Genomic DNA, 23,456 nt, shown 5'->3' on the forward strand with positions numbered 1-23,456 from the left:
TACTAGCACAAAGAGCAAGTCTAGATACCCACCTTCACATAGCTTCATGTAAGAAACCAAGTTCTGATCTGAGGTCATGTTCAGTTCCCAATCTCACTCTGGCTTTGAAGACCCAGCGCTAAATTCTTGACTCCTGTCTGTGTTTTCCATGTGCCTTATGGCATAGGCCTTCACTCATGATTAGTTTTCTCACTGATCTGGAAATTCCACCTTATCTTAGAGTACAGCTTTGCATTAAAATTTTTTTCCCTCAGTCATGGCTATGTGCAATGAATATGCTCAGTCTATTATTTTGACAAGAAATTTGTATTGTATTTAATAAATCATTTATAAATCAGATTTGGTATTTGAAAAAAACTTAAGATTCTTTTAAGATTCTTCTACTAAACAGAATTATGTCAAGCTTCCACTCTCTTAAATTCAAATAACCTGGTTACCACTGTAGTCAGTCAGTGCTTGACAGAGACCACTGAAGGCTAAATGCACAGTATCAAATTCTTTACTCCAGTACTCGCTTCGGCAGCACATACACTAAAATTGGAATGATACACAGATTAGCATGGACCCTGCGCAAGGATGACACGCAAATTCATGAAGCGTTCCATATTTTTTTCTGGCTTAGTGTCTCTCAAACATGTATTTCTGTAAATTCAGTATCCGTGTGAAAGGTCAGCTTTCTATTTTTTTCTTTCCTGTGTGTTTACCACAATTTCTTTCCCCAAATACTTTACTTAAAACCTGAGGTGCAGTCTTTTAGAATCCCTCTAAATACACTATTATTTTTTTTTTAAATTTTGTACTCCACCTTAATCATTTCATATAAATAATCAAGATGTTTCTACCACTCTGAATTAAATTCTAGTAAAAAAATCTGACTTCCTTGGTCATCATATAGCGTATTTGTTACACACTACCTGTGTCCCCACTTTTCACATTTACTCCTGCTCCTCTGTGCCGCATTCTGTAATCACACCCTGACAAGTGCTTAGCAGCTGTCAATAAATCTCAAAAAAAAAAATTATCTGTATCCATAGAATCAGCTATTAATTTTCTGACTAGCCTTTCCCAGTAAGAGACTCATTAATATGAAACTTGCTTTTTTAAAGAAAATGGCTTAACTTTTGGTAGGTAGCTTAGCAAACACACAGGTAACAAAGGTAATTTAAAAATGCCTCAGAGGAGAGATCTTAATACTCTCATCACTTGGGATGATGGAAAATACACTGGTCTAAATCTGATCACATTGCCAGTCACAACCTGTAGCCTCCGTACAAATCTTCCTTCCTGGAACTCAGTTTATTCATTTCTTGAAAAACGTAAAAAAAGAAGAGATGGAACTAAAATATCTGTAGAGTACTTTCCAACTGAAATGTCATGAGCCTATGATTCTTATCAATTCTGTCATTTTAAATTAGGGTATTCACTGAGAGCATAACATACAGCCTATCCCATCATTCAATATTCTGAAGAAGTGCTCTTCAAGTTCTTCACAAGGCATATAACCGATGCCTACCTGTCTAGATTAGTAGTGCCAGAAGAGTAGTCCTTAGATCCTCTGCTACCATAAAAGGATGATGACTGCAAGGGTAAAAGCCCTATAAAATGAACAAACACAGGAAAAATTTAATTACTAAATCAACCAGTCAATAAAATTATGCATTGGGCTTCATTATACTTAACTTGTCTCCCTTTCTTTTCAACAAATACTGTGGAAAAGATTATAATAGCAAAGAATACTATCCTGCCCCAAAGCTCCACAAATTTGCTGCTAATTTCTAACCATTTTTTAAAACCTGGTTTCTCTGATTTCTTCCGTAGCACTAAATACTGTATCTACTACTATTTTTTGATTCACTTTGAACAGTATAAGTTAATTCCTTATTTGGAAAAATTAGAAATTTCTCATTTACATCACCCCGACTCTTGTCTTCTTCTCTCCAATCAGTCCTTCTCTCCAACTTTAGTTCTACTGATTAACTTTGTAACTAATACACTTAAAAACTTCTACATTTTATTCTATGAATCTTCTTATCTTCCATGAACCTTCTTATTACTTGACCACTTACTTCCCTCTCTCTCCCCCTCTTTCACATTCACTTTTGTAAGATGTACCTTAACTTAACCCTCCTGCATTGTGGATGGGATTGCAAATTGATGCAGCCACTATGGAAAATGGTTTGGCGGTTCCTCAAAAAAATTAAAAATAGAACTACCTTATGACCCAGCAATTCTATTTCTGGGTATTTATCAAAAGAAATCCAAAACACTAATTTGAAATAGATGACTGGATAAAGAAGATATGGTAAACAGATACAATGGAATATTACTCAGCCATAGAAAAGAATGAAATCTTACCATTTGTGACATGAATAGGCCTAGAGGGTATTATGCTAAGTGAAATAAATCAGACTGAGAAAGACAAATATATGACCCCACTTACATAGGGAATATAAAGAACAAAATCAACGAACAAACAAAAGAGAAACAGTCTTATAGATACAGAGAACAAACTGATGGTTGCCAGAGTAAAAGGGGATTGGGGAGCTGGGTGAAAAAGGTGAAGGGATTAATAAATACAATGTATGTACTTACAAGAAGCCGAGTACAGCATTAGGAATAGAGACAGTGGAAATGTAATGGCTGTGTGCCATGTCAGAGGGGTAGTGGGGGGGGGGGGTGACACAATGCGAGGGATATAAATGATAAACGTCTAAGTATTACTTTGTTTTGTGCACCTGAAACTAATAAAAAAATAAAAAGAAAAAAGAAAAAGAAAAAGAAATACAAAATAGTCACAGGGATGTAAAGTACAGCATAGAGATATAGTCAATAATATTGCAACAACTATGTATAGCGGCAGGTGGGTATTAGACTAATTTGTATAAATTATGTAAATGTCTAACCACTATGCTGTATACCTGAAACTAATATTGACTGTCAACTGCAACTGAAAAAATAAATTTAAAAAAAGATGTAGAAAGTGATTTGCTTTGATTTAAAGTACTTACTTTAGGAGAACCATCATGAATAAAGCCCGTTGCAAACAACTTAAACGCTCCACCCAGATTCCCTCTTACCCCATTTTCGTGTTTCCTTTCCCACACCAATTAGGTATATTTTCTTGATTTGCTAGGAAGTTAGGCTACAAGGTGTTGAAGCCTTAACTTCAACATTGTTAAGGCTTATTACAGCTGTAAGTATTCTATTTTCTAACTATAGGTTGATTATAGAAGCTGAAAACCAATCAATGGAGTTTATATAATGTACTATTATATCAGAGGTAAAAATTAGAGCTACTCCTTTCTGTAGCAGTGCAACGTCACAATTCTGAACCACTGAAAGGAGACCATTCCTAGAGTTACGATCAAATGAATTCCCTTAAACCCTCAATTTATCAAATTCATGCCATATTTCCATTTGCTTCAATTGAACTTAAAGTTGACATAATATTCAAATCAATACTAGATAGCTGAGTCTCTAGTTTAGAGGATCAGAGAGAGAGGTTAAGTACAAGAAGCACTGACAAAAATTTATGGACAGTTTAACTTTTAGTTTTTATAAAAACAGAGTACAAGGTGAGATTAAACAACAGCTTCAAGCAACAATTGCAATATCTTCTAGAACTTCTAACAAGCAGCAACACCAATGAACTTTAATTTCAACCACTTCAACTCCTTGGAATCATTCTATAGTCCAGTTACTTTGATAATAAAAGAGCCAAATTCTAGGCAGTTAAATAGGGAAGAAGGTAAAGTCTAAAGTCTTCGTAAATAGAATATTTATATTACATTACATTACATTATAATTGGTGTAAAAATATATATTTCTAATACTTTAAAAATACTTTAACAGAGTACTGGATACAAATTGGTGCTCAATAACTAGTACTGAATTATGCAGTATTCCTGAATAACGTGGTGAGGTATGTCCCAGGTTAGGGTTTTATTTCTAGTCTATACAATACATCATATAATAAATGAGTATCTTATATATAAAGGTCAAATACTTACCTGATGTCCTATTCTCCTCTGACTGTTTCAAACTCAGCTGCTTCTCTCTACTGCTGGTTAAATACTTTCTTGTGGGATCTGTCATAGCCTTGTTGTTCCTACAGTTAATAATTTAATTCAATATATATACGTGTAAAGATATAATTCTTAATTTTAAATAGTCATTAAAACATTTACATTGCAAATGCTGAATTCACTGATTTGCTAGGAAGTTAGGCTACAAGGTGTTAAAGCCTCAAGAGGTCACAGACTTAAGCAAATGAGAATTGCGAAAATAAGTTTTCATTACCATCAAAAGCCAATCCAATCCATAACCCTGGTAACTAAGAAAAAATGAAGGAGCATTTTATTTATACAAAAGACAAGAGACAGCAAGATTATATGGATTTTCTTAGCCAAAGTCAAGCAAGAGTAGATGAAATGATTTAGCTACTAAGACCAAAACAATCAAGTAAGAAGTAAACTATTCAAGCTTGACATTAAGTAGGTTTAAAAAGTAAAGCAAACAAACACACCAGAATGTTCTTAGTTTATAGATTTGAAATACTATTTACTAAATGTCAACATCATTTAAATTCATAGTGATTAAACTATTTTAAGTGCATGTACACAAAGTTAAAATTTCATTAAGTTCCATTTCCCCCTCCAAACCTATATAAGTAGAGTGGGTCCATTCAGATACATGCTCATGCTTTGATTAAAAGTACTTATTTTAGGAGAACCATTATAAATAAAGCCTGTTAGCAGACAACTTCAATGCTCCACCCAGATTCCCTCTGACCCCATTTTTGTATCTGCTTTTCCACATTAATTTAGGTATATTTTTGGTATTAGTACCTAGGGCTATCCCTAATAATATTCTATTATTTTGGTTTTCTTAGGGATAGTCTGAGATCACACTAACGTTTCGTTTCCTGCACTTCACTGTCTTGCTTTCCCCATTCCCTTCCTGGTATTCCCTGGGAGTACATCCTTAATAAGTCACTTGCAAACTAATCTCCATTTCAGGGTCTGCTTTCTGGAGAACTTGATCTACAACAGCTGGTTCCAGGAAGCACACTAAGGACCGGATTTTGGAATTGGATCACTTGTTTGGCAATGGCAACAGAAATCCCACTGCTGATAGTAACACCTCTGTTATCCTATAATAGTGTTACAATTACTAATATTTTTCATGGATCTTTTGGATGAAAGAACACTGTATTGAACTGGGATGGGATAAAGTAGAAGAGGATATGGCTCACGCAGTATCTCTAGCATTCAAGAAATGTGGTAGACTACATGATGAATCTTGCTGGAGTTACAGAAATGTTCTAAAATTGCATTAATGTGATGGTTGCACAACTCAGTCAATTTACCCAAAACTACTGAATTGTACATTTAAAACACTTAAAATAATTTTATGGTATATAAACTGTACCTCAATAAAGTTGTTTACAAAATGTTCCAACTTATTCCCTTCCTTGTACCCAAGCCTCAACCCCATCAAGAAATGCATTCTCTTTCCCCAACCCTTAATGGAATTGGCCTTGTGACTTCCTTTCCCCAAAATAATGTGATAGACATATGTGTTAGGTCCTAATCCTAAGGCTAAAGGCACTTTGCAAATTTCCACTCACTTTCTTGGAACCCTGCCACTACTATGTGAATAATTCCAGGCTAACCCACTAAATGATGAAAGACACATGGCCGACCACCTTCATCATGCCAACCAGCAGCCCGTCAAAGGTCAGTCACACAAGTAAGGCCATCCTGGACCAGCCAACCCTCAGCCAACCCACCAACTGACCATGATGGGTACATGAGAAAATGAGAGAAACCAGCCACAATCATCCAAGCCTGGCCCAGACAACCAGAACCACTCAAGTGACCATTAACTCATAAGCAATAATAGTTACTATTTTAAGACACTAAGTTTTACAATGGTTTATAATATAGCAATATATAACTGATACAAGTGATATTAAGTAAATAATCATAAAGACTATGGAATCAGTTGGTTGTTGCTGTGAGTATCCACTCAAGAGTGGAAATGACAGGCTCAGTTGAGCCAATTACCAACTTAAGGACAAAGACATCATGTAGAATCGCTCACCCCAGGGAGTTACAGCACAGATTCTTAGGATTTAAGAGCAACACTATGCTGTATGCAGCGGGAAGCTACACATCATTTGCAAAGTATGCCTACCACTCCTGGCATATCACCAGGTCCTGGTAGACACTGAGCGTCTGAATATGGGTTATCAAGGGGCTATGCAGCCAGAGCGAGCCATCACGAGCGGGGTGATATCATACTAACAAAGTCGTAAGATCAGGTAGTTACAGCAGTAATCCATCTTAAAATGGAAGTGGTATATACGGGATTAGCCTAAGTAAGCAGGAATAGGAAACAAGACTTTATGATTATTCCTTATGACCCTTTGAAAGAGAAAAAAAAATCTGAGCCTGATTCATAGATGGATCATCTTGGTACACTGGGACAAATTGAAAATGAGCTGCTACTGCACTCCAGCCCCACTAAGGGACTGGCTGGAAAGACAGTGAAAGGAAATCTTCCACTGTGCCGAGTTTGCGAGATGCAACTCATTATCTACTCTGTGTGGAGAAAAAGTGGGTCAATGGACTTCTGGAAGGTGGCAAATGGTTTAGATAAATGGTCATGGACCTGGAAGGAGCAAGCCTGGAAGATCAAGGAGATGTGATTTACGGAAGAGGTATAAGAATAGCCATATAAAAAGAAGTATATACAAAGGGTGAAGATCTATTTCATATGTTAATGCTCACCGGAGAACTCCACTAAAGAGACGTTAAATAATCAGGCAGGGTAACTTGTCCAGTAGATGCCAGCCAATCTCTGTACTCAACCATCCCAATATTTTCAAAGGGTTCATGAATAATAGCCATGGTGGCAGAGATAAAAGCTACACATGTACCCTACAGTAGGGTCTCCCTTTCACTGAGGCTGGTTTAGCTACTCTGTCGCTGACTGTCCAACTGGTCAGCAGCAGAGACGGACGCTCAGCCTGATTGAGCACTAGCCCTTAAAGAAACAACCAGTCATGTGGTAACAAGTTGATTATACCAGATTCCTTACATTCTAGAAAGAGCAGCAATTAATCCTAAGATTGGCATGTATTTTAGGTTCACTTTTGACTTTTCTGCCCATAGTGCCTTGGCCGTATCACTATCTGAGGGCTGATTTACTATCAGATGATTTACTAACATGAAATCTCACATCACATCATCCCGGAACAAGGAACCCACATCACACAAAATAAAAGGAGGTATAATTGGGCCTATGACCAAAGAATTCATTGATTATCACATATGGTTATTACCCCAAAGCTGAGAGCCTGATAAAGAGTTCTAATAACCTTTAAAGATACACCTTAGAGCTGATCTCATTAGGAACAGTGTGCCCTTCAAGATACAATGTAACCTTAAACCAATAAGCCTTTACACTCACAGAGAATACACAGGTCTGGAAACCAAGGAGTAGAACTAGGAATGCCCCCACTCACTATCACTATCAATAACTCACTTAAAGAATTTGTACTTCCTGTCCCCTTGATTTAAATTTTTGTAGTCCTGGTTCCGAGGGGGGACATTTTCACCAAGAGGGACAATAAGAGTCCCATTTAAAGTTATGGCTGCTATCTAGTCCTTTTGGGCTCCTCATGCTGGCAGAACAACAGGCAAAGACAGGAATAAACATACTGGCAGAGGTAACTGACTTGGATTATTATAAGGAAGTAGGGTTGCTGCTATATTATGAGGGCAGGAAGAATACGTATAGGAATAAAGGAGATTCACTAGAAAATCTTTCAGTGCTCTAATGCTCAATTTTACTATGACTGGGTAATTACAGCAACCACCACCTGACAAGTACACGGTAACCAGGAGCTCAGATCCCTCAGATATGAAGATCTCAGTCATACCATCAGGCAAACCACTACCACCAACAGAAGTGTAAACAGAAAATGCAGCAAATCTAGAATGGATGGTAGGAGATAATATCAGTTATTGCCTCAAGGCTTTTTGTAGCAATAAGGACTGTAGCTCATCCCACTAACCTTCCTTTTGTAAGATTCTCACCCAGAAATTGGAAAGCATGAATGTGAAGAATCTGTGCTAAGATAAAATGAACTTAATAGTAATGCTCATCAGAGTCCCTCAGACTCCTTTTGTATTTTCACACCTCCAGACTGTGTGTTTTCAACAGCCAGCACCTGCAGTTCTTCAGAGGACTGCTTTGGGCTCCTTACAGATCTGGGCAGAGCCTCAGGACAGCCACGAACCAAAGACTGTGTAGTATGGGAATATGAAAGCCCATTTTCCTTACCTCAGGTTGGGACAAACCCAGAGTTTCCTGGCTGGATCCTACTTTCTATGGGACCGTTACTTAAAACACATCCTTGGTTGGTTTCCTCCCCTTCCCTGTCCTGCTTTCCCCACTCTATTACTGGTCTCTCCTATGATCACTTCTTTAATAAGTCACTTGCACAAGTATATTCATCTAGAGTCTGCTTCTAGGAAGCTCAAACTTTAAAAAAAATCTATGATGGTGTGTGTAAAAAGTGCCCGGAATAATGATCCAAAATTTAGAGTTCATCAAACAGAATTCTAAGTAGAACTGGTACTTCTTCTCCCAAGTGTGGTAAATATGGTGAACTGACATGCAACAACCACTTTTGGTGTACCTTCCTGTTCTACAGAAGCCAGAAAGCTAAAAAACTACATTTCCAAGTAAGTGTTCATGATGTAATTTAAGACAAGGCAATTACATGTACTTGTGCAATATCTGGGAAGTACCAGACGAAGGCAGAGGTCATGTGTTCTGCTACTTATGGCGGCAAACATCATTTTGGAGGTATCTGGTTTTTCTATAGATTTCCCAATTTGCCAATGGCAGCACAGTCCTACAGATGAGAGCTTTCGTGATAGCTTCCAATTCAGCTGTTAGCTTCATGGGAGCCAGAAGCATCTTTGATGACCTAATCTGGGGCATGGTTCTCAAAAATCATTCCTGAAAGCATAACCTAGAGCCTGCCTACCTACCTTTTCAGCTTTCCTAATGATTCTGTAAGCCATTTAATACTCTCTGTATGCAAATATCTTAGTGTGTAAACTACCGGTAGTTAAGAGTGAATTTTGCTCCCTACAACTGGATCCCGAAAAACACAACACGTACTTTGTTACTAGAAGTGGGAGGCTACCATAACAAACCTAAAACACGTAGTACCAGCTCAGTAGGAAGGTAGAGCAGGTAAGGACACAAATGTTATAGACTGGAAAGCTGGTGACTGTTGTACCTCAGCGAAACATAGTTGTTATTTGTAACATCTTGGGAGGCAGACTTCATACTTGCCAAACCTATAGCTCTAAAGGAAAATGTTGAGGCAATTAAGAACAGTGGTCTGTGTTAGTGCTTCTTATTGCCTTCAATAAGGTCCTACTCAAGACAGATAAATTTGGGCAAGAACAAGACAGCTTGCAAACAAGGATAAAAAGGAATACATCTCTCTGTGCCAATGACCTAGAATTGAAATTATCTGGTAATTTGAGACTATATGGGATCAAAAGAAATTCAATTGCTTCTGATTCTCAAACTGAGGCAATGATAAGAGGTAAATGGAAAAAGTTTTGTGAAAAAACTTTGATGTTAATATTCCGGGAACCTGAGTGAGGCGTACACAGGAGCATTCCATATTATCTCTGTAACTTTTCTGTAAATCTAAAATTATTCCAAAATGTAAAAGTTTTATAAAAACAAAAACAAAACAAAAAATACCAAACAATAAAAATATTGGTCCCAATTCTTTTTTGAGCCTGAAAAAGCCTGCTTGGCCTACCTTTAAAAAGCATAGATTTCTAAAACTTCTAGATTTCTATAGACACTTCTAAACTTCCAGAACAGCACCAGCATGAAACAGGCTATAAAAGCTGCATGGCCCCAAAGAAGAACGTAATTTTCAAAACCTTCAGCTATGGCCTTGAAAGATAACAGACAAAGGAAACCTACCAGAGGACAAAGCCAGGAGTCATTCGGAGTACAATGAGCAAGGGTTTCTCCCAGAGGACATAACAGAGACACATTGCTACAAAGGCTAATCAAGACTTGACTGCCTTCACAATTTCTGCTTAGCACAACTTTATTGCTGCTATAGACCAGTGACTCCTGCAGTTCCCTATTCTTGTGTTTTCTAAATGTAAATTTTTATTGTGGATATACTGTCCTACTCCAGCAATGTACAGGCATATCTCATTTTATTGTGCTTTGCAAATAACTGTGTTTTTTTACAAATTGAAGTCAAGATCCTCCACCAACAACAAAAATTTTGATTCACTGAAGGCTCAGATGGTTAGCATTTTTTAGCAATAAAGTATTAAGGTATACACATTGTTTTTATTAGACATAATGCTATTGCACACTTACTAGACTACAGTATAAACATAACTTTTACATGCACTGGGAAACAAAAAAATTTGTGCAACTTTATTGTGATCTTTTATTGCGGTGGTCTGGAACCAAACCCACAGTATCTCCGGGCTAAGCCTAACGATGTGTATAGAGATGGGAGCGGGGAAAGCAGATTAACTTGCCTTTTTGTTTTTAGGTACCAGACCATGAGGTATGTGGTCCAAAGCACACCTGGATTTTATGGAGAGGACTGCAAATCATTTAGAGATCCTGGACTCTGAGATGGGTACAAGGACTAAATGAGAACTGGAAGCTGTCTCCATTAGGATGAGGGTAAGAGTGTTCCATGTATGGGAAGAATGATGAACGGGGTTATTTCTGTAGCTAGAGGGGTAAACTATAGCAGCCTGTTAATTGTCCCCCACCAAAATTGTATCTTTCTGCCATTATAGTAAAATTTGGGCTAGGCATATTTCCCGGACTTTCTTATAACTTGATATAACCATACGACTAAGTTCTGATCAATGTGATATACTGAAAAGTGGTGTGTACTATTTCCAGCCTAAAGGAAAGCAGTATGCCCTCCCTTTGCTCTGATCCTCCTTCCCTCCAACCAATAGGAATACAGACATGAGAGTGGAGGCTGAAGCAGCTATCCTGGTTCACAAAATGGAAGCTACTTATTAAAGATGGCAGATCAACAAGACAGAAGGAATCTGCATCCATGGTGATTATAGTTTCAGATACCACACCAGACCTATAACCTACACAAATTTTTACAGCTTATTACAGCAGCAGAACCAAGATCCCAATTAATATATAAAGTTTCTTCAGCTATTTTAATTCCCTTGTGGTGACCCCTTGCCTTTAATACCAGTCAACTGACTAACAACTGATTTCTGTTAAGGTGTTGAGGTATTAAACTAATAGCTAATAAGTTTTCTCTCCTCAGAAGACAAAAACAAAAGAAATAAAGGACTCATCCATGAGGAGGAAGAGGATTGTGAGCTAGTGACTCTCCTGTTGTAGGTGTATCCCCTTTTGTTCAACCCAGAAAATAGCTCTAAAACATTGATGCTCCTTGCCTAGAATCTATGTAGGGTTTATATCCTCTTACCCTTAAGCTAACTTTTTACATGAATAAGGTAAAAAAAAATTTTTTTTTTTACATGTAAAGGGAGGTGGGATGGAAAGCGTTCACACTGAAAGAGCAGTCAGTAAAAAAAACACTTATTTAGAGTTCTCCAGCTCTATTCCTCCTCCTCTAAGTACTGCAGATAAAAAAAACAAGAAAAAAAGCTATGATGGGAGAAGTGCAATGAAATGACCAAAGCTAGCAATAGCCAAATCCTCTCTCAACTGAGCCTACAACCTACTGTCATCAAAATACTTTAAATTCTACTCTTTTATCTTTGGAATTCCCATAAATTGAGTATCACCGCCCCTGCCCCCCCCCCCCACCTTCCTTAGTGGTTATAATTACCAATATAAGAAACATTGATCTAGGGCCTTAAAGGTTCTTAAAGCAACTTACGACGATGAATCATTTTCCTTAGGGTAATCTTCATTCAACTCTGAGCCTGATGATAGCATTCTTTTCCTCTTTTCAGTCCTACAGAGAACAGAGGAAAAAGAGGTTATTTTAAAAAGTCATAAATCATACCATTAAAAAGTATAAACCAACATACTCAAGGACAGGAACTGTGACGACTGCTATCTAATTCTCTACACCACATTTAAATGAACATACTGTATATCTGAATGCTCAATACGTGTCATTGGCATAAACCACATAAGAAAAATACTGATTCTCTACTAAAAATGGACTCTATACTTTCTTCTTCCAACACACTTTACTTACCGGACAATCTCCTCCTTTTTCTCAAATTATTGATCTTTCTACAAGGCCTAAAAGACACCTATAAAGAGGCACAGCTAGTGACTAAGAAAGAAAAAAAATCTTTCATACCTATTTTCTAATAACCCGGATCTAAGAGGTGTAGATGCAGATGTCAAAGAGGGAATCGTCCGGGTCACAGTTATTCCACTTCCTGCTGCAGTCTTAATCGATCCTCTGCCTGGAGTACCAAGAACTTTTCGAAAAGGAATATCATCTTTAGTTTCCAAACTTCCTCTTTTTGAAGAGGCCTGTAAAAATAAAGTTTAGCAAAGCTAAATCTTCAAATAAATTGGCATACTTTTAGACCAGTGATTCTCAAGTGGGGAACTTTAAAAAATACCCATCTCCAGAGACTCTAGCCTAATTAGTCTGGGATGAGGCCGGTTCATCAGTATTTTTTTAAAGCACTACAGGTGAGTCTAACGTATGGTTAGTATCATAAACTGAGCAACACTTTTTTCCCTGCAGTACTCTTGTAAACTTAAAAATTCTACAGCATATCTAGAGGCAGAAGGGAATTTACTATGAATTACTGGGGGGAAAAAAGATTCACATACACAAGACGTGGTTGTCCTGACATGCATGACAATAAATCTTTAGATTAAAAAATCCAATTATGATTATGATAAATTAAAGTGATGTGCCGCTGAGTTGAGTCCAACTCCTGGAGACTCTACGAACGAGTGATGTCCACAATGTCCTCAACAGCCCTGCTCAGCTTCTGTAGACTCGTGCTTGTGGCTTCTTTTATGGCACTGAATCCATCTCATTTTTTGTATTCCAATTTTCCTGGTGCCTTCTATTTTCCCCAGCATTATTGTCTTACAGTAACATAGATATGACAAAAAGGAACAATGACATCTGGTTGCCACAACTTAAATGCCAAATCACATATGACTTTTGAGGCAGTTCTAGTTTGGAGGAATGAAACAAATATATGTAATCATGGGAAAAATGAGAGTGGGACAGAGACCACTGGCAGAAACTGAATCAAAGAGTGTACCCAAAAGATATATCAAGAACATTTAGAGAGAAAACAGTAATTAAAAAATATTAGTTGGAGGGTTAAGGTTAGGAATAGGGTTAGGGTTAGGAAGAAAATAAAAAGAAAAAAAATATATTAGTTGGGAAGTAGTGCTTTCGAACAGCATTCAGCCAGATAAGTTTCATAACTCTACATTAAGAGCTATGTGATTTCTCTATGGAAAGTATTTCCAAAAACTTTCCACAGAATTATAATCTTTGGATAGGAAAGAAAATATCTCTGAGGTCATCTGAATGAACGGTTTAAAAAGTTAAGTTTATTTTCAAATGAGTAACACATTCTCAAGATTCAAAAATCAAAATAGTATTATAAAAACCATACACTGAGAAGTCTCATTATCACTCCCATGCCATGCACCTATTCTTCCACTTCCTTCTCCTACCACTTGTAAGTATTCTTCTATTGTTTCTTTATGCAAAAGCAAATCAATATTTTCTTCTTTTTGTTATACAAATGGTAGCGTACTATATGTATACCATTTGGCATACTTTTCGACCTTTTTGACCCCCTAGTACAGTAGGCATATTTTATATCACAATCTATTACACACACATAAATAAAACTGAAACAAGTTTCAGAAACCAATACTCATCGTTACTATGTACAATACCTTCTATATTCTATTCTTATTTTTATTCTATTCCTAATCTATTCTTTCCTTTATTTAATGCTAGTCACAACCCACAAAATTGATTTTATAATCCCACTAATGGGAATCATTATTTGTGTACAGCATGCTATGTATGTTAATACACATTTAAATATTCCAACAGTTTAAATTTCTGCCTATAAACGCATGAATTTCTAATTATGCTGAGTGGAAAAGCTAGATTTAAAAAAATTACACACTGGTTCCATTTATATAAAACTCTAGAATATGCAACTAATCTATAGTGATAGAAAGCAAATTAGCTGTGGCTTAGGGATAAGAGCCAGAGAAGGAAAGGGAGGTAAGGGTTACAAAGGGGGAATGAGAAAACTTTTAAAGGTTATGGCTATGTTCACTAGGTTGATTATGGTGATGGTTTTACGGGTATGTATGTAAGTCAAAACATATCAAACTGTGCTTTATTATGTGCAATTTACTTAATGTCAATTATACCTCAACTAAAATGTTAAAAAAAACACCCATTCTATAAAAAGAAATTAACAAAAATGAAACCTTATTCATTGCTTAGTCCAGTAAATGGACTGAGTAATCACCTCTCTGCATAGCCAAATAGAACTCATCAGTTTACTTACAGGAGAGCTTCAAAGTTTATCTTTAACACCTGGTTTTCCTTTGTAAAACAATTTAAAAGAGATAAAAGCAAACAGAAACTTCAACAAAACAGTCTGGTATCATGCAGTGTAGGGGCAAAGTTTGTAACACAGAACAGACACAGAGGGCATCACAGACATAATAGCAAACACTGATAGGGTTGTTAGTATATCGTATTATGGGCTAAGCACTTTTATATGCATTATCTCACAGCAACCCTTAATGTATTATTGCTCTCAACGTTACAGATGGGTAATAAGGCTCAGGCACTTAAGGAACTTCTCCAGTGACCCCCAGCTAATAAGTGTCAGCACCAAGTCTCAAACTCACATCTAATGCTAACTATGCTTTTGAAAACTATACTGTGGTTCGTAATGATGACCATGAGACACTGAGCAATGTTAAATTGTGCTCAGTAAAACTACATGTAAAAATGGAAGAATGTGACAAATTTGAGAAAGATTTTCATAAAAATAGTTGAAGAGCTTGAGATAGCAAAAATGGTAAATTTCAGGTATGTGGAAGACACCCTTGTGACGATGCCAGAATTATTAGGCATTGCAGTCTCAATTCTACTTCCTGCAGTTATCTTACAGAATGTCTATGATTACCATTTTTTTAAAAAAAGCTAAAAAGATTCAAATGAACATACCTGATTGTCTGAGTAAGAAAGCTGCCTGTTGGTTTCCTTCTGTGAAGTCCTGCTGCCCAGAATAGCTCCAAAATTACCAGACCCCTGAGACGGTTTTATGGCTGGTATAAAACAAACAAAACCCAAATCACTTATTTTAATAAAGAGATTTGTTATTATGTAACACTGAAGAAACAGAAGCAGGAATAAAACAAATCAAAGTGCTTATAAACCAATTCTTCCTGAATAGAAAACACATCTGATATATAATTAAAATTTAGAGCTAGAGTTTCAAGCAAAAAAACTAATTAACATGCAAAAATTTGGGCACACATAATAGAAGAATAAAATTTTAAATGAAAAAAGAACATGCTAGAATTTCTCCTACACAAATATTTGGAAATTAATACTATAGAAAAGTTAGTTACTGTGTCTCCATGGCATGAACACTGACATTAGATGCCAGGGAAACATGTCAGAACCAGTGACAGATATACTTCAAATAATGCATACTCCAAAACATTCTTTTTAAGTTCAGCAAGTGGAACACATGGCTTCTATTCCAAAGAAATCAACGATAGTTTAAAGAACATGCAAGATACTATATAAATAGGAATTTGTATACTTTTAAAAGTATTTTAAACTTTGCCAATTTCCCACTGATGATCATTTGGAATGTTTCAATTTTTAAAATTGTAAACAATCAGACCATCCTTTCACATCTCTTGCACTAATGGAACAATTTTTGTAGGATAAACTCCTTAGAACAAGACTTGTTGGGGTAAAGGATGCTCTGGCTAGGACTGGCAGTACTATATTGAACAGCAGTGGAGAGAGAAGGCATCTTGGCCTTGTTCTTGATCTTAGAGGAAAATCCGTTTTTTCATCATTAAGTATGATATCAGCTGTGGGTTTTCATATACAACCTTTATTACATTGAGGTAATTTCCCTCTATTCATAGTTTGTTGAGTATTTTTATCATGACAGGGTGTTAAATTTTATCAAATGCTTTTTCTGCTTTAAGATGATCATATGGTTTTTGTCCTTCATTCTGTTAATGGGTTGTATTACATTGACTGGTTTTTCATATCCTGAACCATCTTTGCATTACAGATATAAATCCCACTTGGTCATGGTACATAATCCTTTTAATGTGCTGCTGAATTTGGTTTGCTAGTATTTTGTTGAGGATTTTTGCATCAGTCTTCACCAGGGATACTGGTCTACAGTCCAGTCCTATTCTTTTATACCTGCCAATGCTAGACCTTGGGATGATTAGTGCTCACCTGCATTAAGTCTGTTTTGATGGACTGCATCTAGAAACAACCTCATCTCCTCTGCGTCTTTACTTGGTACTTTGTCGATAGACAAGAAGCTATTATCTTGTAGAGTTAACATTAGGCGGCTTTGTTTTGCTCCACTGGGTCGAAGCACCACATTTTTAATGTTATGACTTAACTGATCAACACAAAAGAAAAATTATCTTTTCACTAAAAACATGTAATAATGAAGCATATAATAAGCTGTATAATGAATATTAAACTTTATACTTTCTAAGTTACATTTCATACTCTTCCCCACATTTAGTTCTTTTCCCCCCAACCAATATACAGTTACCATTTCTTGATACATTTAAATCAAAATTTTCAATTTTAGGAAAGGCAAACACATAGTATTAAATTTTACATTGTAATCCTAGCACTCTTGATTTTATGGTAGGGAATTACATATTTGTTATAAAAACTAGTGAGTTAATTTTCAGAATCTAGATGGTTATACCTTACCAGTTTAGAAAGCCATATTGGATTAGAGGCTTTCTTTTTCTTTTAAACAAAAGCTTGTAAGATACCTGGCAAACAGTTTTAGTTGCAATGTAAAAGGATATATTAATTCAAACTATAGTCCTTAAAATAATTCCACTTCTCAAAAACACATTGAAATAAAACTTTACCAATGTAAAGACATCTTTTTTTCTTTAACTGTCTAAGCAGGCTCATTTAATGTTTATTCACTCACAAAGAATACGAGTGCCCTGGAACTATCTTAGCTTACTTCTCCCTCTCCCCAGAAATGGTTCAATAACCTGTCTTACACTTTTCCAGACTCTGGATGTGTGTTACAAAGTGATAACTTTTATTTTCTCTTGGCTGAAATTTTTCCAAGACTAAATTAATAAATCTTTCAGTTGCTTTATTATCTAAATAATTCCTACCAACCCGGCATCCTTATTCTCTAATGTTCTCCCTCAGCAGGCATATACAAAAGTTTCTAAAGATGGCTTTTGATGAAGACATACCCTCTGAACAGCATAAAGAAGGAAGTAACAGCATTTCATAATTTTTTTTAAATTAGGAAGAATGACCTTTGTCAATTTTTAGATAAGAAAAAACAATTTTACCAGAGTTATTTTACATTTAAAGTTTAAACGATGTGTGTATATATATATATATATATATATATATATATATATATATATATATATATATATTTAGCTTCAAAGTCGGTCTTAAATTAATGTCTTTGAGTAGAAATTCTATCACAAAACACAATTACTAGTTTCAGGTGCTTTAAGTCCAAAATTTAAATGAACAGTTTAGTAAGCGAAAGGAAAATTGATCACATAAAACCATTATTTCATTCAATATACCACTCTTTAAAAAAAAAGTTAAATAAAAGGGGAAACGTTTGTTCATTAACAAATAAGATGAGAATCATCTTGAACTGGATCACTTCAATAACTGAAAATCTTATCTAGCCCCACAATGTTAGTAATTACCCATGTGGTGAGGCCTCCCAATTCTTTCTCTAAGTATAGACTTCTCTGGTGGAGCTCCAGTCCTGTTTACCTAAAGCCCACTGGACATCAATATCTTGACAACTCCAACAACTCATGTCTCTCCATTCCACACCCTAGTCTTCCCTCTGCTCCCTGTCACAGAGGACATAAAAGGGACGGCCACCCACCAAAAAACTTAGGAATCTCCCCAGACACTTTTCTCTCTTACCCCCCAAACCTACTGAGTTGTCTTCTTGAAATCACTTCAAATCTACCCTTTCCTCTCCTTGCTTCTCCCACGTCTTTTCCTTTGTTCAGGACTTTCATTCTTAAACTACCACAATAACCTCCTACATGTCCTTATTCTCCCACTATCTCTTGAAATAAAGTCATCTGAACCTAAGATTCTTGGCTCCTTAGACTCTAAGTATGACAAATAAGATATTTCAAGATTTGGTTCCTATCTAACCCTTTAGCATCTGTTTCTGCCACTCACTCCCTACTGTCCATTTATTTTAAAATAATTTTCTGCTTTCCTCAGTGTTGATCACACTTGCATGTGTTTGCCCATGTATAGATATTACCTCTGCATCACCTCTACCACATGTGGCAAATTCCTATTGATCCTCTAAACCTCAGAGCATAAACCACTCCCTTGTGTTACCTCAGTACCTTTGAAACACTTTTTATACAATCAAACAGTTTTGTTTTTAAATTATAGTTGACATGAAATATTAGTTTTAGGTGTACAACCTAGTGATTACACATTTATATACCCACAATAAGTCTAGTACCCATCTGGCACCACACATAGTTATTACAACATTACTGACTATGTTCCCTATGCTGTACTTTATATCCTGTGATTATTTTTATAACTGGCAGCTTGTACTTCCTAAATCCCTTCATCTTTTTTGCCCATCCTATCAACCCCTTCCCATCTGGCAATCATCAGTTTGTTCTCTATCTATTATCTATTTGGAAAAATTATTTAATTGAGACGGTCAATTAGTAGTTACATGTATGTAGCAGAAACTTCTACTGTTTCTATTACCTCTGTCACCATTTCTAATCTATTTAAGAATACCTAGTGCTTACAGCTCTTTTTGAATTTGTCTAGGTCTTCTAGTTCTCACCAGTAGATTCCGCCGCCCCCCAAAAAAGAGCATCTTTGATACACAAAATCATAAGCAATTTATTTTCATAGTTCAAAAGCAAAGACAAATGGAAATTTTACCACAGCTCGGGTTCTCAAGCATAAAGTTTTATAAATTGCTCTTCAATAGAGTACTTTAAAATATGCTCTTGTATAATCTAATTAATAAATACAGAACTTTAAAGTGCAGAAAAAACGTAAGACATTATGTTCTTAAATTCAACTCATATCAAGATGAGTAGTTCTTGGCTGCACAAGATAAACAGCATAAAAGTGAAAACAAAATTATCTCTTTTCTGCAGTGATAAAACAATGAGATCCTTTAAAAGTTTACAATTAAAAGAAAACAGCTATAAGGATAACCTTGAGTGGTCTATACCACCACTCTGGCAGGATTATTTAGGAAACAGACATTAAGATGACACTAAGAAGTCCTATTAAAAGCTAACACTTTTAAGGATAAATCTATCATTGATGTTAAAGAGAAGGGAAAAAAAGGAATAAAGTTATCCTACTGTGGTTTTTAAAATAGCTTAGATAGATAGTATCCAAACTCAGTTCCTCTTATCTTCCTCCCATCAACTTTCTTTTCAATAATGGTGACTACTTCCCACTCTTTATTATACATGATCAATAATGTTACTGAATAATTTATAAAATATGAATATAAGAGTATGAGTGTGCTGGAAATAAAAAACAAGAAATATTAATGTAGGCAGAGGGCTACCATGATACTTAGTATGGCAGAGAACAATCATTCACTAAAACATGTCACTGAAGATCTATTCCAAATCGAAATTTGGTAATACCTGAAATGTCCTTGGAATTCCTCCAGTGTTATAGTGCACTATTAGGCTGACTTTATTTTCTTTTTCCACAATTTCAAAAGATCCTTCTTTCCATTTTGTAATCCCAGTCTGCATACTTCGAATTCTGATAGGACCATGTATCTTCAGAGGAGACATACTTTCTTAAAAAATAAATTGCTTCTAGCCAAATTATAAAGCAAAAATACACCTTCACCTGACAGATTCTAAGGAAGAAAAATAAAATTAAAAGTTACAATTTACCAGTGATTAAAATAAGTGCTTGAAAGAGGACATTTAATGAACCATCTTATGTACTTTTCTCCATTTCAATAAAACACATTTTATTAAGCAGCCTCAAAGGTCTTAATTAGCGGCATGGCACAGGTAAGAAAGACAACTAAAGCCGTCACTGATCCTGACTGTGTGAATATAGCCAGCATTTACTTACTTCTTCAGTACATGTTCCCTTCTTTGCCATGTGTCTAGTACCTCTATGTATTAGTGCCTAAGTTTTGCATTTTGCACCACTCACACCATATTGCTGCCACTAAAGGCAGGTCAATACTAAAGATAGCATTCTCAGTGGGATTGCCCACAGCAACATGATCAACTTTTACCTTCCTTCACAAATGCTAAAGGGTCTTGAATTTCAAATACAAGTAAAAAAATATTTTCAGTCAGCTGACTCCATTTCTCAGAATGGAGTTCTCAAAATATCAACTAAGTAGTCCAAGCATATCCACATGTATAGAAGACATTAAATGAAAGCAAAACTGTAGAAATAATCAAATTAGTTTAACCCCCAAAACTGTATTATTTGAGAAAATCATTTACTCTCTAGGGAAAACAAACAAAAAAAACCTCTCTTCCTAAGAACCACTTACCATTTATGTTAAATATTACAATTCTGGAACTCTTTACCAATTTTATCCATGACAGATATTCAAATTTTACAAATGACCTTCTAATACTTACAAATGGCTTACAACAATAATAGAATGTCTAAGACTCTTCAAACTAGCTTACCAAATGTCAACAAATACAATAGTAATAGCAAAAAACACCAACAAATAGTGTATGTTATACAATTCCACCTCCATACACCTTCCAGATATCTTTATAATGAACTGCAGATCAAATCACATCACACTCAATGTTAAAACATTTTATTTATACTCTTTCAAATCTCTAAAATCACTGCCTCTAATAAAGATTTGTGCTCATAATTTAATAAATTAAAAATCATTAAACTTTGCATCTGTCTAAACAACTCAACTAGAAAAACTTTCAAAAAAGTAGTTATCAAAGAAAAAACATACTAGATCTAGATATCAGGAGGCAGCTGTCCCTTACGAATTTGTAGCTTATCTTTTCTAAACTTTAGTTTTCTCAATTGTAAAATAGGAATAGGAATTGCTATCGTGTTGCAGAATTAAATGAAATAACACACATTAGGCACTCAACAGACCCTACCTACCCTCGATACGAAATCAGTGTCCATTTTCTGAATTTATTCCTTGTCTACAACACTTTGTTCTTCAAAGACACCTGATAAATTAGTTAACAGGGGTTACCAATTCAACTGCCTACATGGGTCAGTCAGGTAACACAAATGATGGGCAGGCAAAGTATGAAAACTGCTATTCAAATCCAGCCAATTTTATCATGTAGAAATGGTGAAACTACCATTACCAGATTGTCTAATTTTTCAAGAAAATGACAAATTTTTATGTAAATCTGTCCATTTTTAATTGTGGGCTATGAATTCAAAGTTATTTTTAAAAGCTACAAATCAAACAAAACCCACCTGTAGGCAGGGTACAGCCTAGGGACCGCTAGTTTAAGGCCTCTAGATACTGTACATCAAATAACAGGGAATAAAATTTAAGGAGATATAAAAACACTCTTAATAGTTAAAAGGTGTTACGCATTGTAAGTCCTCTTATTATTATTCACTCATCTCATCAAATTTCTTGAGTGCCTATTGTAGCCAGATTTAGTATAATTTGCTGGGTATATGAATCCATCAAAGTAACACAGCCCACGACTTTGTTTATAGTCCTGTCTGTTACACAACACTTTATTCAAACTAGTAACTACAGAATTTTGGGCCAGCAATGTGTTTGTAATACTATTTTTTGGTGCTTCACTGTTTGGATATATCTTTGAAATTTTTTCCACTCTATTTCAGCCCTGCCAGTAACACGTGGCCCCTTTCCTAGCCCAGTTTCTTATACCAGAAACATGAGTGTTATCTTTGACTTCTCTCTTGATGATGACCGGTATTGGATTGGAGATGGAAGGTCAGGTTAGAGTCCTGTCAATTCTACCTCCATACACCTTCCAGACATCTTTATAATGAAATGCAGATCAAATCATATCATTCTCATCAATAGTATCCAATGACTCCCCATTGCCCTCCCAATAAAATCTAGACTCACTAACATGACATAAATGCCCTTCATGATCCAGGTTCTGCTTACCTCTCTCCCCAACAAGCCCTCCAAATCCAGCCATCTGAACTATTTATAATTTCCCTGAAAAAGCCACGTGCTCTCATGCCACTATACTGTTGCACACACTGAGGTTGAAGTCTGCAGGATGTTTACGTACTCTCCCCATGCCCCACAAGCTCCCATAATTTCTTCTCCTGTCTATAAAATCAAGGCTCAGCTTAGATCTAATCTTCTTTAAGAAGACTTTCCCAGCTACCTTTCACTTTTTCTCTCACCCCACATCCACACTGAGACTGTTCCACACTTCTCTATTCTTCTGTTGTACCCTGCGATTACTTCTAGTAGGGCATTTATCACATTGTGTTATAAACTGCTTACCTCTTCGTCTCTCTCTATCTAGACTCTTCTATTTAAAGACAAGGAATGTGTTCTTTGAGCTTTGCATCCCCATTAGGACAGTGTCTGACACACAAGAAACAAACTCATTATTCACGAATAATGAACAAATCCGTACTATCAATTTTATTCAATTTACTGTGTAAATATACAACAGTAGATACTAGAGCCATAAATCCCTTTTAGATAACCCTCTATGTGGAAATATAGAGGGTTACATTTCCTAAGCTCTTTACAAGTGTGTCCCTATGCACTGCATTACATATAACTCAGCTTTTGAACGCTTAAGCTTTTTCTATGTGCATATCAATGTCACTAAATGTACAGCTGTCCTCATAGCTTAAGACTCGAGAAAGATAATAATGCATTATTAAAACAAAAATCTCAGTAAATTTGCCGAAACTGGGCTTTGTATTATTCATTGTTCAATAAAAAAACTCCATTTTAAGAGTTTCGTCAAATTTCCTCATCTTTCTTTATATGTCATTATGGGTCGGGGTGCCAAATTAAAAGGAAATAATATAAAACCCCATTATCTTAGTATTTTCCTTACAAGCCAAAAGTAAAGGTTGTTGACCTTGAATTCCACCAACA

The 23,456-nt window shown here is 35.8% G+C and overlaps 1 protein-coding gene across 5 annotated transcripts in view; it reads right to left on the minus strand.

Annotated features, from left to right (window-relative positions):
* USP37 (ubiquitin specific peptidase 37) overlaps positions 1-23,456 on the minus strand; it is a 76,930-nt gene that overhangs the window by 47,639 nt on the left and 5,835 nt on the right. For 4 of the 5 annotated variants that reach the window (XM_081051033.1, XM_081051036.1, XM_081051032.1 and 1 more), the window contains 7 exons: positions 20,011-20,234; positions 16,556-16,727; positions 15,290-15,390; positions 12,401-12,579; positions 11,966-12,043; positions 4,011-4,108; positions 1,514-1,595 (listed from right to left, as the gene is read on the minus strand). In XM_081051033.1, coding sequence (XP_080907159.1) covers positions 1,514-1,595; positions 4,011-4,108; positions 11,966-12,043; positions 12,401-12,579; positions 15,290-15,390; positions 16,556-16,727; positions 20,011-20,166 — 866 coding nt within the window. In that variant the 5' untranslated portion in view covers positions 20,167-20,234. Of the gene's footprint in view, positions 1-1,513; positions 1,596-4,010; positions 4,109-11,965; positions 12,044-12,400; positions 12,580-15,289; positions 15,391-16,555; positions 16,728-20,010; positions 20,235-22,844; positions 22,929-23,456 lie in introns of all 5 variants that reach the window. The other variant, XM_081051034.1, reaches the window with a different exon arrangement.

The sequence above is a fragment of the Rhinolophus hipposideros genome (genome assembly GCF_964194185.1).
Source record: "Rhinolophus hipposideros genome assembly, chromosome: 6".
Classification (NCBI taxonomy): domain Eukaryota; kingdom Metazoa; phylum Chordata; class Mammalia; order Chiroptera; family Rhinolophidae; genus Rhinolophus; species Rhinolophus hipposideros.